The following is a 17,790-nucleotide window of genomic DNA, read 5'->3' on the forward strand; positions in this document are numbered from 1 at the left end:
CTCCTTTCGAATACAACATTCAAATTACTAGACAAAAAATTATATCCTGAGAAAAGTGGATTTTGATGTGTATAGCGCCATAGACCTCCATTCATTCGGCACTCGTCCTGTGAGCGCCCTCATGTGGAGCCAGAGTGGAACTGCAACCAGTTCAGAAGCCGGAAGTGTACTGAGAGTGAAACTTCTCGCATTATTAGACATTCTCTGGAATCATTCTGCCAAGCAATTTCAGTTTTTTTTCAAGTTTCGAAACTTCGTTTTTCCTGTCACTAAACTGAACTGAAAACAACACACTAAACAACCATAAAATACACCAGATACTTAACAAGGGAAACACAACCGCTGCGTCACACTTCGCCTATGCTACGCCTTAAAGTACAGTTTTGTGAAGAGTATACTTTTGAATGAGTAGCATAAGATTTGGTACAAACTACATCATAATTGCGTCTTGCTCCCTGTCACCGTTTAAACTGACCTGTCAATCATCTTGTCAAAGTTAAAATCCCCAACGTTCAATTTGATTGAATTTCCTACCGTTTCGGAGAGAAATGCAGCCGTTGTTGTTGATCTGCTAGTCGTGGGTCTTTCGGAGACTCCTCGTGTAATGATGCATTTAATAGTTAAAGACCAGCCGTATATTAATTCAAGTTCAATACTGCTGCAGATAAAATATATTGTAAATAACATTAAATAAATATCCTTTCGTCAGGTTACTGTCACTCAAACCTCTCTACTTTTAACGGTCGTCTCGCAGATCCGCCATGTTTGTAGTTCGAATCGAATCCTCGTCTAACGCGCAATGGGTTGTGGGAAACTTTAGTCGAAATATCAGAGTGCGCATGGATCTGCAACTAAGGATTGACCATATTTGGAATGATCATTTCAACATACCACTATTTGGTACACTAATTCTAATTTTGGATTCTATAGCATGTGAATTGGGACGCAGCAAAAGACTTCAATTCAGACAGGGATGAACGGCAAACACGCAGAAAACGACAAACCGACTACAATCTTAACTGGAAATCGGAACAAAAACAGAACAGAAGTCCCAAGCAGGGATTGTAACATTAGTACATCAGTTTGGGGGATTTATTGTATGGCACCCAAATCTCTTTTACTTTACAGCAGTGGCGTGCGGTCCATATAAGCTCTGCATACCCAAGCCTGATTAGCATTAACACTAAATTACTATAAATTCCCTTGAATGAGGTGTACCATAAAGCTTACATGATATGTTAGTAATATGTAACTCATTTATTTGCAAAACGACAGTAATTTTCTTCAAATCTGCCTCAGTGATAGTTCTGGGTAAGCGGATCCATAGCAGCGTTCGCTCAGTTGTGTCATCACTGTCTGGCTGTGAGTGAGTGGAGGCGGGACTCATTTACATATTCATAGAACCGCAAATACTAAATGAGGTGTAGTTACATTCAAGATATATTAAGCAAATTTAAGGAACAGACAAGTCATTTTGGTGATCAAAGAGGAGTTTTAAGGGATAAAATCATTGACTACAGGAGGTATTTAAATCTTACTAAAGTTTTGAACAATCTTAGATAGCTTGATTAACTCTCATCTGATTCCTTGAACAACCCATTTTCAAGATATGCTGCAATCCCAAAAGCCAAAATCACATCAGAACACGTTTGAACAGCTGGGCCCTGTTGATCACCATTACAGAATCACTAATATAAGTTGGAAAGAGTCAAAAAGAGATTAAAAAAACGTGGAAAAAGATTTAAAACACTTTTATTACACAAATAAAAACCTTAGTAGAAACGTTGAACACACACACAGTGCTCCAGTTCATGATCAGCTGGGCTTCTTCCTCAGAGTCGTGGCTCTCACAGACTTCCTGATGGTGCGGCAGAGACTCCCAGTCGACGGAGGAGTCATGGACTCTTTAATGTTGAGCAGAAGACCACACCGCGGACGAGACCCGACACACACACTCGCCCGAGACGACCCGGCACTCGCACGCTTCACCTCCTCACGCAGACGCTCGATCTCCTGCTCTCGAGCGCTGGCATCGCTCTCCAAACACTCCGCTTTCTGCTCCTGTCAACACACACACACACACAGCTCTCAGGACGAGCGGAAACCTTCCCGTCTCTCGGGTCCAACACGGAAGACTTAAACTGCAGTTCATCCACTGGCCACTAGAGACCGGCTGCAGAATGTTAAAATGCCCAACTTTACAGCAGAATAAAACACGTTTACAGCCTGGTACAAAAAGTGGTGTTGGTCTATATTAGGGCTGCACGATGTGTCGTTTAAGCATCGATATCGCGATGTGCGAATCCACGATAGTCACATCGCAGGATGTGTGATGTAGGCTGATCCGTTATTCATTAACCGTACGGGCCAGCTGCTCCCCGGCCCTTGATGCATGTGATTCGCGGATTAATTGCACATCTTAACCATCATAGAGTGAAAGTTTATCATTTGCATGTGTTTTTAAGTCCTGTCAGTTTAACAGGGCGCATATAAGAACGAGCAGAGAGAGAGCGAGAGAGAGAGAGAGAGAGAGAGAGAGAGAGAGAGAGAGTGAGTGAGTGAGCGAGCGAGCGAGAGCGAGAGCGAGAGCCCCGGCCGCGCGCGCTCACCTTCACAGTCTTCAAACACGAGCGCTGTCTTGCTCTCTCTCCCTCGCGCATATTAATCAAAATCAATTGACACGGTGTCGAAAAAAAAAAAAACTATCCAGTGATGAAATGTTTTCTGTGTTGACTAATCTTGTGCGATATCCTAAACTGCTGAGATAATTACACAACGCGTGCCGTACACGTCCGATTCCCGAACTAATGATTCATTTGAACCGATTCAATTTAATGAATGGTTTAAACAACTGACCTGTCCAACACTGAACTCACGAGACGTCTGAATCGGTGTATAAAAAAAATCTGTAACACTTTACAATAATGTTCTATTTATTAAACTATTTAACTACATTAGTTAACATTTACTATTAGTAAACTGCACTTCTACAACATTGTTCATTTCAACATTTAGGCTATAGCCTTATTGAAATCAAAAGTTGTACAGTATGTGTTAACAGTTAATGCACTGAAGTAACATTACCAAACAATGAACAGCTGTATTTTTATAAACTAAGATAAACAGATTAATAAATACAGATGTATTGCTCATGGTAAGTTCATGTTAGTTATTAGATTCATTAACTAATGTTAACAATTCAAACCATATCCTAAAGTTAAACAAATAACTTTAATTTAAATACTCTGATGTTTAAATAATTTAAAATGAGAATGTAAGTGTGCTTACCCCATATTTGTTTGTAAGAAAAAATTAGATTAGATTTAATTTCATTTCATTTCGCAGAAAAATAAAATATCGCAATGACATTTTTTCCCAATATCGTGCAGCCCTAGTCTATATAGCTAATTTTGTCCATGAAGACTGTGAGGGGGTGAATATTTTTATAACTCATCCGTTTAAATTCTATTAATTTAATCATTTTAAATTATTATTTAAGGGCGTGGCCACTTGAGTGACAGGTGGTTTGCCGCTGATGTCACTACTAGGTTTGTCTGCTGTGTTAGCGTCACTTCACCTCAGCTAATCCGCCTTTTTGCCCGTTTCGGTTTCTCCGGGAGTGACGCGCTGCCAAGATGGCGACGGCCAGCTCCGCCCACTTTGGGTTTCACAAATGCTCTTCAGAAACACGACGAGTGACGTCACACACACTACGCCCATAAGTTTGTACAGTCTATGTCAGCACATAGGTCTATCTAAGTGTTCTAACCTGATTCGAGAGTCTGTTTTGTAGAGTTTGGACCTCCGCAAGTTTCTCCATATAGCTCTCGCCAGCTTCCTGAAGAGTCTCGTTCAACTCGCTGATGCGCCGCTCGAGAGACACGATCAGCTACAACACAAAGCAGGAACTCAGGTTTCTGCAGCAGTTTCAGGATTTCTTCATCTCTGTTGTGCGTTTACCTCTTGCTTCTCCACACACAGATTCTCCACCGCACACTTTTCCTTGTACAGCATCTTATACCTTTCTGCATCTGCACAGTTAATTGAGATCATATACAGAGAATTATTTTTATACTGTACAATCTGTATATTACATCTTTACCCCTAAACAATCGTCACAGAACTTCCTGCAGTTTTACATTTTGAAAAACATCAAGTATGATTTATAAGCAGTTTCCCATTGGGGCCAAAAAAATGGTCAGGATTACACACACACACACACGATACCTGGGTCTATGGACGGCAGGGGGCTTGTCTGCATGGAGTTGTCCTGTTTGAGGGGTTGAGGACCAGAACACCGGCATTTCTGTTCCAACTCAAATACACGTTTCTCAAGCACCTACAAGTAAAATGATAGTGATTAAACCACTGCAAGCAGTCATTAAGAGGCCAAGCAGACAGAAACGAGAACACATGCAAGCATGGCTGGAACATCAGACCAACTGCAACAATGAGCAATTAAAGACCTTAAGATGATTTTAGGCTAAATTACTGAAAAATTATAAATATTCATTAGTAATGATTTAATGGTTTATCACTTTCAACCAATAGGTGGCGCTGTGACCAAATTGATATGGTGTGTTCAGAGTAAAGTGACAATGACAAAGTTTGGTGTCAATATGCCAAAGCATTGTGTGAGTCGTTTGGGCACCATGCCTTAATCTGTGAAGATGCAGAATACAAAAGCGGTTTAGTCCATCAACACGAAATCCATAACTGTGTCGGCATGGTCTGGAGATGATACAATTTCCTTTTTTTGAAAATCGGATAAACGGTCTTGGAGTTTGACAAAGTAGGTTTTTAAAGAATCAAAATGGCGGAAAGTTTGGCACACTACGGCAAATTGGTATATGTTCTCGGTATGACCCAAGGAAACTATTAAGAACAGTTTCTTTACAATAGGCAAAAATCAAAAGCTATTAGCATATTTTGAAACTTCATTATAACATTTGACAAGGTAGCACTGCCGCGAAACGTTTTGATTTGCTTCAGGGCATGGTGACGAACACAGTTTCATAATATTGTTTCGATATTGTAATGAGTTCGTAAAAGATTGCTTTTAAAAGAATACAAAAAGGGTAGATGCCCAAAATGGCCAATATGATTTTGCTTGAGACGCTGCACTGAATCTAGAGACCAGTTTAGTGATTTTTGGCTGAACCGTTCAGAAGTTAAGCAAAAAGAGCATATCTCCTGACCACTAGGTGGCACTGTGCCGAAACTGTGCATGTAACCTCATGTCATGGTTGTCATGACACACACCAAGTTTGGTCAGAATACGCTAAAGCATTGCTGAGATCTAGCCTCGCGTCCATTTTGGCGTGCTCCATTTCAAATTCGTTCGCGCACCATTCAGAAACAGTTCGACAAGTCAACTTGAATTCCATAACTTTGGTGGCATGATCTGGTTCAACTTTCATGAAAATCAGACCAACAGTCTAGGAGTTTGAAAAAGTACTGTTTTAGGAAAATATAAGTGGCGAAAACGTCATGCGAAATCAGAAGATTTTGTTTCTAGGCCTTACATTTCAAAAGTTAACAAACATAAGTGACAATTTGTACAGTTGTTGGCGCTAGAGGGATCAAGTTAGAGACTCCAAAATTGCTGTGGTTAAAGTCAGAGCCGGACAGTAATGGAGTACATTTACTTGAGTACAGTACTTAAGTACAATTTTGAGGGATCTATACTTTACTCGAGTATCATTTTTGGGGAGTACTCATGACTTTACTCAAGTACATTTGAGAGCCAAATATTGTACTCTTTACTCCACTACATTTATATCCATAACAGTGAGTACCCGTTACTTCTAAAAAAAAAAAATAATAAAAAAAAAAGGAAAAAAGAAACATCTCGGAAACCCTCAATTTGTTGTTTCCCTCTCAAATGTGATTGGATTGTGCAGGCGCTACTGATTGGGACAGCCTATCAGCAATCACCTTCAGCTTTCCGCCAAAGTCAACTCCATGGTCAGATTTAGATAAGAGACGAAACCATGGATGAAGACGCAGCAGGTCCATCCCGGGAGTATTTTTTTCCCCAGGATGGTAGGGGAAGACTCATGAATATTCATTAGGGAAGTCATCCCTGATTGGTCTTAACCCCAGTGACTGGTAGGTTTAGGGGTGGGGTTAGGGGTAGGTCAGACCAATCAGGGATGACTTCCCTAATGAATATTCATGAGTCTTCCCCTACCATCCTGGGAAAAAAAATATCGCATCCCGAACCCGTGGCCCCACCTCGCCAGACTATTTCAATTTTCTGAACAAGTTAATGATAGTTTTCGCTTCAAGTGTTTGCTGGGTTTACCAATGTAAGCACTGTGGCAGTAGTAATGCAATATTTAGAAAATTTACTCTTGTACTCTTGATACTCAAGTACTTTTAAAAACAAGTACTTTAGTACTTTTACTTAAGTAGACATCTGACTGTAGTACTTTTACTTGTACTTGAGTGAAATTTAGCAAGGGGTATCTGTACTTTTGCTCAAGTAATGTAGCTGTGTACTCTGTCCGCCTCTGGTTAAAGTTCAGACTGTCCTCTATCGGTGTGCCAAATTTCATAATTTTCCATCAAGCCTTTCTATGGGCTGCCATAGACTTCCAGAGCGGAAGAACACTAGTACCTTTGGTGCTTGGACATCATTATTATCATTATCATTAACAAATAAGATTTGTCAATTAATAAATAACTAGATTGTTACTCTGTCAGAAGTGCACAAGCACTTAATAGAAATCACCCCCCTTCAATGTGAATCGGTGTAATTTTACCTGCGCAAACAAACACAAGCCCACCTCTGCTCAAACATTCCCATCAAGCACTGGGGTTTAGATGTAAAGGTGTGTGTGCCTTAGCTCGCTCTTGCTCTTCACTGTATTCGTCTAACGGGATGTAATCCTCCTCCAGTCTCTCCAGAGCGCACTGGTACGCATGCTCTTTCAACGCCTCTTTATACATCTCAAACGTGCTGTCCATCTTCTCCTCGTAGCTCTCCTTCAGGTCCTCCAGCTGACGACTGAAAACAGGTCAAGTCAACATTTATACAGCGCTTTAACAATATAGATCGTTTCAAAGCAGCTTTACAGTGATAATAGGAGATTACAGTAACAGATTTGGCTTTACAGCAGATCTAGAATAAAGTTATTGTCCAGATAAAGTTAGTTTTGATTGATTGACTTCCGTTGCAAAGATCATTAGTTATTAACTTAGGGGCCGCTAACACACACTGTTCTAACAGAAACGTGTAATGTGTTCTGGACGTTCATCCGCACGACAGTGGAGCTCGAGAACGCAAACCTTGAAACAGGATCCAAGGTGCAAGTATTGAAAAATAAAATAAATTCTCTGCGTAAACTTCAAAAACGCATGTGAAAATGCTGACGGCGTGCACATGCGCATCACGCGTTTAGTCTATAGGTATGCGCGTTTGAATGTGTGCAGGCGTGTAGTCTTTACAAATTGACCTCAAACTATCTGGCCTTAATTCATAATACTGTATGAATGGAAGGTTCCTACGTAAGGTGACGCGCTCGGGTTGGTCACCTGTGCAGCTCCTCCGCCTCCGTGATCTGCTGCAGCATCGCGTCGCCCATCTCCTTCCGGATCTGAATCTCCTGAAGAAGATTCTTCCTGCGCTCGGCCATCAGCTTCGACCGCAAGCTCTCCACCAAGTTCAACAACTCCTGCGAGAGAACGACAAACATGGCAAAGCTTTCCATCTCTGCACTGCAGAAAACGCTTTTCTTACTTGGCATTTTTGTTCTCGGTATGACCCAAGGAAACTAAGACCAGTATCTTTACAATAGGCAAAAAAGAACCGTTCAGAAGTTAAGCAAAAAGAGCATATCTCCTGACCACTAGGTGGCACTGTGCTGAAACTGTGCAGGTGACCTCATGTCATGGTTGTCATAACACACACCAAGTTTGGTCAGAATACGCTAAAGCGTTGCTGAGATCTAGCCTCGCGTCCATTCTGGCGTGCTCCATTTCAAATTCGTTCGCGCACCATTCAGAAACAGTTCGACAAATCAACTTGAATTCCATAACTTTGGTGGCATGATCTGGTTCAACTTTCATGAAAACCGGAGCAACAGTCTAGGAGTTTGAAAAAGTACTGTTTTAGGAAAATTCAAGAGGCGAAAACTGACGTCATGCGGTGCAATCGAGTCATCGTGAAACAAGGAATCAGAAGATTGTTTCTAGGCCTTACATTTCAAAAGTTAACAAACATAAGTGACAATTTGTACAGTTGGTGGCGCTAGAGGGATCAAGTTAGAGACTCCAAAATTGTCTTGTTTTCAGTCCAAATATCTAACATTCTTAAATGATGTCTTTACTAAAGTAGTAAAATGCCATACGATACGTCTTGTTTTCTGGGAATATAAATCAAAAGTGATTGTTTCTTTAAAAAAGCAAAATTATCTGCCAGTGGGGGTAAGAGAAATAATCTTGTTTCTGTTTGCATTAAAATTATTTTTCTTACCACATTGGCAGATAATTTTGCTTTTTTAAAGAAACAAAATCACTTAATATTGATTTATATACTCAGAAAACAAGACATAATATCATATGCATCTTGAAGAATTTTTTGATATTTGGACTGGAAACAAGACAAAAATACCAAGTAAGAAGTTTTTGCAGTGTGAGCACAGAGTTATGTTGAAGTGCTCCAGCACCTCTTGGGGTAATATGGACACGTCGGCCTCGTCTCCGTCCAGCAACTCTTCCTCCGACAGATATTCATCCACAGCCTGGTCATCAATCACTCCGTTTCTCAGCAACGGCTTCCCATCCAGACCCACCAGACGTGGTGCGAGAGACTCGATTGATCTCTGAGGTATGACCTGTATCACCTGACACACACAGACCCCAGATGACACGGGCAATGGGAGAAATGAGGCTTTGAAACTGAATCATTTTGCCAAAGCAATTCAATTGATTCACTGATGGAAGCGTCACACGCTGGCGACCCCTGCTGGTCAAACAGTGTAAATGCAGCGAAAACTCAGTCAAAACATGGAGAAAAACAGCTTTTACAAACCAACTGCAGTTTCACTGAAGCTGTCATCTATTAAATGCAGTTAAATCATCTGATACCACTAAATATGAAGTGTCTCTATAATGTTTTATTTTATTAATTGTAGAGCTTATTGTTTATGAAGAGCTTGGTTAATCAGACCAGTAAGAGACTTAACTACAACTCTTTATGCCATTAAATGTCTACAAATGTATCAAACTGATCTGAGATCAGGTGAAAATCATATATAGACACTGGTTCATGGGTTCACAGAGATCATCGCCCTCTAGCGGCGAATCATTGACATTTGGAAACCGTTATGTTCTATTTTCAATGGAAAGTAGCTAAAGCTAGCTCAAACAGTCGCTAAATGTCGCTAGATGGCGTAATGCGCTAACTGTCGACAGTTTACATCCGTTTTCTCTCCTAGTCCGTGCTCACACACTGTAATTTTAATATAGCCGAATGTCCAATAAAGTGGTTTTTGATTTAGTGACTGACTGTGTTAACCAGCAATCCAAAACATTGCTAGTTGCTTTCAAAAAAAAGATGCTAAATGGGTCTGAGAAGTCGCTAATCTAGGTGACAAAAGTCTGTAAATTGGCAACGCTGGTTATGACATAACGAAGCATCATTTACTGAAATCACATGACTTTGGTAGTTTGATACACACTCTGAATCACTGGCTCCAAATAAATGATTGGAAAAGGTTCAGAAGCTTCGAAATCGACCATCACTAGTTGACGTGGTCAGTTTGCTTAAACAAGCTATGACTGTCCGTAAACTTATGAATCTGTCCTACAAACATAACTATTTAGTAGCCAAATTGGCTGGTGAGTGAAAGTTAAGTTTCAAACCCTGGTTATAATGTCAGTAATCGACCCCAAACCTGCTTGGCCACCGCAGAGAACTTCATCACATGCAGGGTTTCGTCGTAAGTCGAGGCGCACTGGTTGATGTTGACGATCATGCAAGCCCGTCCTCGCCCGCAGAACATGCCCTGGAAGAGCCGGGTCAGCTTGCTCTCGCGAAAGGGCACGTAACTCTTCATCCTTCGAGGATCAGACGCGGTTATGAGAACAGAAGCGTGTAAACTGCGGTTCTCCGTCTGCGATCGCCAGTACCTGTGACTCTGGTTCCTCAGCGCTGCGATACACTTGCCCAGAATCAGCAGGGAATTGTTGATGTTTCCAGCTTCTTTCAGACGCTCCCCAAACGTTTTGGTTTTGTTGCATCTCTCGGAGCCGGCCAAGTCACAAAGTGAAAGACTTTATGAGAGGAAAGAAAGACATTAAAAATTCAGAGAAGCAAATGCTTTGAAAGTGTAAAAGTACAATAAACTTGGATTTTCAAGTTATTTCTACTTAAATTAGTTGAATCTTGTATAACAAATGTTGAAAATTGCTTAAAGTCCCCCTGTGGTGAAAATGTTTGTGTCTATGTGGTGTTCTTAATCTGCTTTAAGACAAAGCATGTGTAAATTCATAAGTCGACTCCATTGCTGAGTATTTCCTCCTTAAAACTGCAGTGAACCAAAGACAGTCTCAAAAACACGCTTTGAAATCGCTGGTGTTTCTGACGTCACAAACTACCTTGTAACCAATCAGATCAACGTGTGATCGTCAACCAGTGGATCTCTGAGCTGAGAGAGTGGAGGCGGGGCTCATTTGCATATTCATAGAACCGCGCATACTAAATGAGGCAAGGGTGTCGAGTTACATTCAAGATATTTTAAGGCATGAAGACTTTTTTCAAGGTAAAAACAAATGTAATTTTGGTGATCAGAGTTAAGGGACAAAATTGACTACAGTGGGACTTTAAATTCAAGTACATTCAAGTCATTTCAACTAAAATTACATTAAACTGACTTTGTATAACTTATCAAAATAAGTTAAGCAATTTTCAACATTTCTTATGCGATATAGCAATGTAAAAATATGTTTTCATAACTTCTTGATCATATGTTTTGCAGTTCACTTACTCCGACAGTCCCTGAACATCTGCTCCGTCGAGGCGGATCAGTTTGATGGTGAAGATACTGTGACTGTAAAACAGACCAGAGGTTTTGCTTTTGCATGGAAATATATATTCAGTACTAATCAGACCCATGGATCAGGATATCAGACCCATGATGACCTTCTGCTGGACGACTGGTTCATCTTGGTCGCGGCTGCGCTTCTGTTCTTATTGCCCACGCGCAACACTTTACTGGCCTCCTCAGCGTTCTGCACATTAACCCATCGCAGATCTACAACGAGACACACACTTCAGAGTCTTTTAACCCTCTGGTGCTCTTCGGTCAGGGTTAGTATTTTATTAGTATTTAGGTATTTTTTCTTCATCGGAATGGTCCGAAACTTGAAGGATTTGGCACTTGCTGTGTGAACAAAACAACAATCATGGACATGATTCGAACAGGTTAAATGGTCCTGTAAACAACAGTCACACTTGTGCTCCTCGCGGTCAAAATTAGCGCATTGAAAATGAATGAGACGAGTTTCCTCTAGTGGAAGCGTTTGGTACTGCAGCCGAACACACTCTCACTGAAAGATCATTTACTGAGATATCAACCTCATTTTTGTTTAGAAACTGTTTTCTCAGTTTTAGAGTAAAACATGTTTTTGAAAATATATATTTCACAAAGAGATTAAGTATATATATAAAAAGTAAATATTTTTGCACATTTTCATAATAAACGTAAAATTCTGTAATTTTTTTACATTCACTTTAAAACTTCAGCAATAATCTGCCAAGTGTCGTCTTGGAAAAGTGATCGAACTTCAGTCTGTCGCTCTAAAGCATTCAAGATTTACCACAGTTTAAGTTGGAAATTAAATTTTCAGGTCTATGCTCAAAGTGAATAAATGGATTATAAATCGTGAAAATATAATTTAGTACCATAAATCCCCTAAAAAAAATACAAAATATAAAATAAATAAAAACATGATTGAACTAAAATAGTACATTAATCGAAACCCCCCCCCCCCCCCCCCAAAAAAAAACGGTCATTTGTGACGACATGCGGAGATCACCAGACGGTTACAGGCACACACACACCCGTACGGACCGTACCTCTGATGTAGGAGCTCCCGGTGCTGTCCTCACACACTCTCAGCGCGGGCCGTCTCCTGGTTCTGCTGGCGGGGCCCGGCTGGAGCAGGTCGTACACGTGTTCGTTGTAGATCTCGTAAAACGCCACCCAGACGCAGTACAGGCCTTCATCAGCCGTGACGTCGGCACTGTCCACTGGGAGACACGCCAGAGATTAAACACGCTAACACACACGTTTAGCCGTCGTAACCGCTTATACCTGTATGGTCATACGAAACACCGGAGAACGACAAACTGTTGACGGAGGAGTTCGAGCTTCTGCTTCGACTGGATCTTGTGGGTTCAGGATCCTGAGGAGAGAGAAGCCACACAGTGATTAAGCTTTAACACGACGAGTTTAAGAACCTGTTCATTAGTGGAGGAACGTTGCAGGATTACAGTGAGAAACATTAACGCAGCATTACAACCGGCGCAATTAAACCTGGCCAGTGTCTTCTAGTTAGCCAAGCATTAAAGAACCATCTTTAATAGAGTATGTCTCAAACTGATGAGAAAACTAGCTTGGATGTTCCTGCAGATTATTTTTAGGTTTCATTTTATAACCATATGTTATGCTGAAATGGGTCATTTTTCATAAACCACATAGGCCTATATTTTGCGACAGTTCATTACAACCTGGATTGGATCAGTAAAAAATGCATTATAATTTCAGATAAATCCAATTGTATAGCTAAAAATGTTGTAGTATGGAAAGCATACAGATCACAAGTATACGTGGGTTTGTAACTTCATATTTATTGATGGGCACGTAGTAAAGAAAAAGGTTAATAGGGCGTTACTGCAATCAAAAAAATATTTTATATATATATATATATATATATATATATATATATATATATATATATATATATATATATATATATATATATATATATATATATATATATATATAAAAATAAAAATATATAAATATATTATATTTCCATAATGAAAAACGTTCCTGGCTAACCAAAAACAAGCATTACAAATGCATGTTTTGGGAAACCAAAAATCGTCCGGTTTTGAAGCTCGCACCTCTTTGAGTAAACTGAAGAGCGCTGCCTTGGAACTCTTCTCCACTTTGACTTGTTCCGAGTCCAGTTTCTGCACATCCGAGCTCAGGAACGGCTTCAGGTCCGCGTGCTCGTACTGGCGGCCCGCCACGTGCCGGAACACCACATCCAGCGCGCGCGGCAGGATCCCCGGGTCCTTCTGGGAACCTTGAACCGGACCGTTTCACAGGCGATGACGTCAAAGAGTACATGCGTCAAGTGGTATGGAAGGCCAAAAGGGCCAAAATGTGCATGTTTACATGAGTTTCACATGTTTTGGCACTTTTGACCTTCCATAAAATGGTGCGTTCAAGTCATGTCGTAAAGATTGCCACCACAATGTCGTAAATGCGAGTGGGGAGCTCGGGATTTTCTTTAAGCCCCGATCTTTACGTGCCCAGTGAGAAACATGGTGGAATACCACAATATTTAAAGGCATTTAGCCGTGATACTGCTAGAATTTACAACGAAGTGAGCCGATTGCCTGCACAGGACATGATAGCATTAATATAACAATATAACAATGTTTACAGTGTCTTCATGAATTAATTAAAAAAAAAAAAGACACTTGATGCACATTCCTTCATTTTCTGGAAGTAGATTAAGAACCTTGCTGTATTTGTGTGTAATTAAGAGAAAGTACTCCATCTTACTCGAAAGTGACATGACCTTGTAAATACAATCTCAGGAGGACTTGAACACATCAGAAGAATGAGTGTTTATTAATGTTCAGTTCACCTTGGATGGTGTATGTTTTCCCAGCATTGGTCACTCCGTAACTGAACACCAATGCGCTTTTGCCATGAAGGAACTCGTGCACCTGTGAGCTGATGGTGCCTTCAAAAAACTCGGTCTGGGAGCACTTCGGCCCAAAGATCTGCATTTCGTTAAAAAACAAAACAAAAAACACCCCTTTAAACCCTCATCCTTCCCTCACGGGTTAAAATGACCCAAAGCCCTAAATTATACTTGGGACATTATTAGTTTTCATTTCATTTACCTTTACCATTTAATGATTAAATCCAGTAATTTAATTTAACCACATTCCTCACTCTTTCAACTTAAATTCAAAATAACTCAATTTCATGCATAACCCTTTTAATTCAGCTCTAAATATCTTACATTGAGTGTCTTTTCCGACCTCTTGTGCGCGAAAAAGTGTGAAGCTCAACTCGTTCACCTGCGCGAAGCTCAACCCGTTCACCTGTGGGAGCTCAACTCGAACTCGTTCACCTGTGCGAAGCTCAACTCGGTCACCTGCGCGAAGCTCAACCCGTTCACCTGTGGGAGCTCAACTCGAACTCGTTCACCTGTGTGATGAAGCTCAACTCGGTGACCTGCGCGAAGCTCAACTCGTTCACCTGTGTGATGAAGCTCAACTCGGTGACCTGCGCGAAGCTCAACTCGGTCACCTGTGTGATGAAGCTCAACTCGGTCACCTGCGCGAAGCTCAACTCGTTCACCTGTGGGAGCTCAACTCGAACTCGTTCACCTGTGTGATGCTCAACTCGGTCACCTGTGTGATGAAGCTCAACTCGGTGACCTGCGCGAAGCTCAACTCGTTCACCTGTGCGAAGCTCAACTCGTTCACCTGTGCGAAGCTCAACTCGGTCACCTGCGCGAAGCTCAACTCGGTCACCTGCGCGAAGCTCAACCCGTTCACCTGTGTGATGAAGCTCAACCCGTTCACCTGTGCGAAGCTCAACTCGGTCACCTGTGTGATGAAGCTCAACTCGTTCACCTGTGCGAAGCTCAACCCGTTCACCTGTGTGATGAAGCTCAACCCGTTCACCTGTGTGATGAAGCTCAACTCGTTCACCTGCGCGAAGCTCAACTCGGTCACCTGCGTGAAGCTCAGCCCGTTCACCTGCGCGAAGCTCAGCCCGTTCACCTGCGCGAAGCTCAGCCCGTTCACCTGCGCGAAGCTCAGCCCGTTCACCTGCGCGAAGCTCAGCCCGTTCACCTGCGCGAAGCTCAGCCCGTTCACCTGCGCGAAGCTCAGCCCGTTCACCTGCGCGAAGCTCAGCCCGTTCACCTGCGCGAAGCTCAGCCCGTTCACCTGCGCGAAGCTCAGCCCGTTCACCTGCGCGAAGCTCAACTCGTTTACCTGCGCGAAGCTCAACCCGTTCACCTGCACGAAGCTCAACCCGTTCACCTGCGCGAAGCTCAACCCGTTCACCTGTGTGATGCTCAACTCGGTCACCTGCGCGAAGCTCAACCCGTTCACCTGCGCGAAGCTCAACCCGTTCACCTGCGCGAAGCTCAACCCGTTCACCTGTGTGATGCTCAACTCGGTCACCTGTGTGATGAAGCTCAACTCGGTCACCTGCGCGAAGCTCAACCCGTTCACCTGCGCGAAGCTCAACCCGTTCACCTGCGCGAAGCTCAACCCGTTCACCTGTGTGATGAAGCTCAACTCGTTCACCTGCGCGAAGCTCAATTCGAACCCGTTCACCTGCGCGATGGAGCTCAACTCGAACTAGTTCACCTGCACGAAGCTCAACTCGTTCACCTGTGCAAAGCTCAACTCGAACTCGTTCACCTGCGCGAAGCTCAACTCGTTCACCTGCGCGATGAAGCTCAACTCAAACTCGTTCACCTGCGCGATGAAGCTCAACTCGTTCACCTGTGTGAAGCTGAACTTGTAGACCTGTTGACCGATTCCCTTCTCGCTGCTCTTCATGCTGGCGGATCCTTTAGGAGCGTGAAGAGAGATGTTCTCCGAATCCTCCAACACAACACAGCCCTGAGAGGAGAGAAAGCGGTGGTTAATTATGAGTTCACTTTTCTAACTTTAGTTAGTGTGCACATGTTTATGCTCAAACAGCAACATTAAAGTTAAGACACTCAAAGTTCAAAGGGAGATATTTTCTTTTACAGAAATCGTTTTTAAGGACTACAACAAACGGCTGGTAGGAACTACAACGAGCTTCTTCACGGTAAGTGACATCACTAACCCTAAAGTTTACATAACCCCGCCCCCAGGAACACGATTTATAGATTATCATGACAGAATATTCGGTAACACTTTAGAATAATGGTCCGTCATTAATAAGTAACTATACAGGATTAATTAGTACTACATTAACACTTCAGCCACTACTATTAATTATTATAGAAACAACCTTAACTAATAATCATTAAGTAATACTAAATTTAGGACTAAGATAGTTACTCAAGTGTTAATCACTATAAGGAATGATGCATTTTATGACTATATTCAGAGTAAAAATTATGGCTGATTATGTCTCAGACACGATAATGTTCTTTATAATTTGTTAGTTGATATTAGTTACTAATTAGTTAAGCTTGTTTCTATATTAGTTAGTAGTAGCTGAAGGGTTAAGGTAATGACTAGACGATAATTAACTCAGCTTCATAAATTCATCAACTAACCATTCAGAAATGTCCTGTTGCTTTTACATGTCACTTCTTTTTGAGTCTCTCCATCATTGTCCGACGTTTATACATGAAAGGCTAAACGTTTTTGAAGTGTTCAGTGTGTGAGGTAATCGGAGCTGCTAAAAAGCTAACACACACACGCACGCGCGCGCTCGCGAAGCTCCGCCCTCTGTGTCAGAAGCAGCAGCTCATTTGCATTTAAAGGGACACACACGAAAACTGCATGTTTTTACTCACCATTAAAAGTGACCATTTAACATGTTATAAACACACATCTGTGGGGTATTTTGAGCTAAAACTTCACATACACACTCTGGGGACATCAGAGACTATATTCTTGTGAAAAGGGCATATAGGACCCCTTTAAAGTCCTACATTTCCGAAACGCAAACATCATCATTGGATTGAGCTTAACCGTACCTGTTCTTCATTGCTTCTCAGCTCTTCTTCACTGAAAGGCCTAACTTTTAAGTAAACTCGAAGCTGCTGTTGCTCAGAGATCTCAGCACTCTCGCTCTGCACACAAACACCACACAGCGCTATAAAGATGGACATTATGTGTTATAAACAGATTTGCAATCTTATAACCTGTGATGTTATGGAGGAAACTCCAGAAAGTTCTGGAAGAGCCGCATGATGAGGTTCACAAGCCGTCGACTCCATCGCCAACACTGTGTCTTCATTCATATCCATAACCGTCGCCAGGATTAAACTGTCGTATAACAGTTATGTTCTTAAAGAAAGCTCAGTTTCACAAACTTGACATCTGTGTGTGTTAGTGGCTTAGAGGAGATTAAACTTTTGAAACCGCTTCAGACATGAAAACGAGCTTTAATAGCTCAGGTGAGATCTTACCCAGAATGCATTAGCCACACCTGCTCATCAATCAGCTCTTAAAGACATTCAGCACACCTGTAAGTTCATTAGGGTGTAGATTCACTTCAAATCACAGGTGCATTCTGGGCTTTCGTGACTAAAAGTTGTCAATATATTTAGCTTTAAATGTGTATAATATAATAAGATGGTAGGGTTTCCTGAACCTAAAATATTGGCAACACTTCACAATAAAGTTCATTGGTTAATGTATTAACTAACATGAACTAACCGTGAGCAATACATTTGTTAGTGTTTATTAATCTTTAATGTTAGTTAATAAAAATAGTTGTTCATTGTTTGTTCATATTAGTTCACGGTGCATTAACTAATGTTAACAAATACAATCTTTGATTTGAA

At 41.5% G+C, this 17,790-nt stretch overlaps 1 protein-coding gene across 3 annotated transcripts; it reads right to left on the reverse strand.

Annotated features, from left to right (window-relative positions):
* Positions 1-1,734: 1,734 nt before the first annotated feature.
* Positions 1,735-17,419, reverse strand: LOC311080118 (kinesin-like protein KIF20A). 3 transcript variants are annotated; one of them, XM_084109890.1, is made up of 18 exons: positions 17,146-17,419; positions 16,978-17,073; positions 15,782-15,901; positions 13,894-14,032; positions 13,139-13,323; positions 12,324-12,414; positions 12,086-12,259; positions 11,150-11,261; positions 10,995-11,057; positions 10,138-10,281; positions 9,903-10,065; positions 8,673-8,849; positions 7,540-7,679; positions 6,847-7,012; positions 4,228-4,339; positions 3,961-4,031; positions 3,770-3,889; positions 1,735-2,061 (listed from the first exon to the last, which is right to left on the reverse strand). In XM_084109890.1, exons 1-18 carry the CDS (start codon positions 17,248-17,250, stop codon positions 1,816-1,818), a joined length of 2,424 nt encoding a protein of 807 aa, XP_083966016.1. In that variant the 5' UTR covers positions 17,251-17,419; the 3' UTR covers positions 1,735-1,815. The 3 variants fall into 3 exon arrangements, with proteins under 3 accessions (XP_083966016.1, XP_083966014.1, XP_083966015.1); XM_084109888.1 differs by having other exon boundaries at positions 9,903-10,281; positions 17,146-17,378; XM_084109889.1 differs by having other exon boundaries at positions 9,903-10,281; positions 16,978-17,237.
* Positions 17,420-17,790: the final 371 nt, after the last annotated feature.

The sequence above is a fragment of the Abramis brama genome, assembly GCF_963993115.1.
Source record: "Abramis brama genome assembly, chromosome: 3".
NCBI lineage: Eukaryota > Metazoa > Chordata > Actinopteri > Cypriniformes > Leuciscidae > Abramis > Abramis brama.

Excerpts from the sequence above, each read along its gene's own strand:
- LOC311080118 (XM_084109888.1), bottom strand. The coding sequence starts at position 17,250 with ATGGATATGAATGAAGACACAGTGTTGGCGATGGAGTCGACGGCTTGT. Across the intron at positions 13,324-13,893 it reads GAAAACATACACCATCCAAG|GTTCCCAGAAGGACCCGGGG; the intron begins GTGAACTGAACA and ends GTCCGGTTCAAG. Across the intron at positions 11,058-11,149 it reads AACCAGTCGTCCAGCAGAAG|TCACAGTATCTTCACCATCA; the intron begins GTCATCATGGGT and ends TCTGTTTTACAG.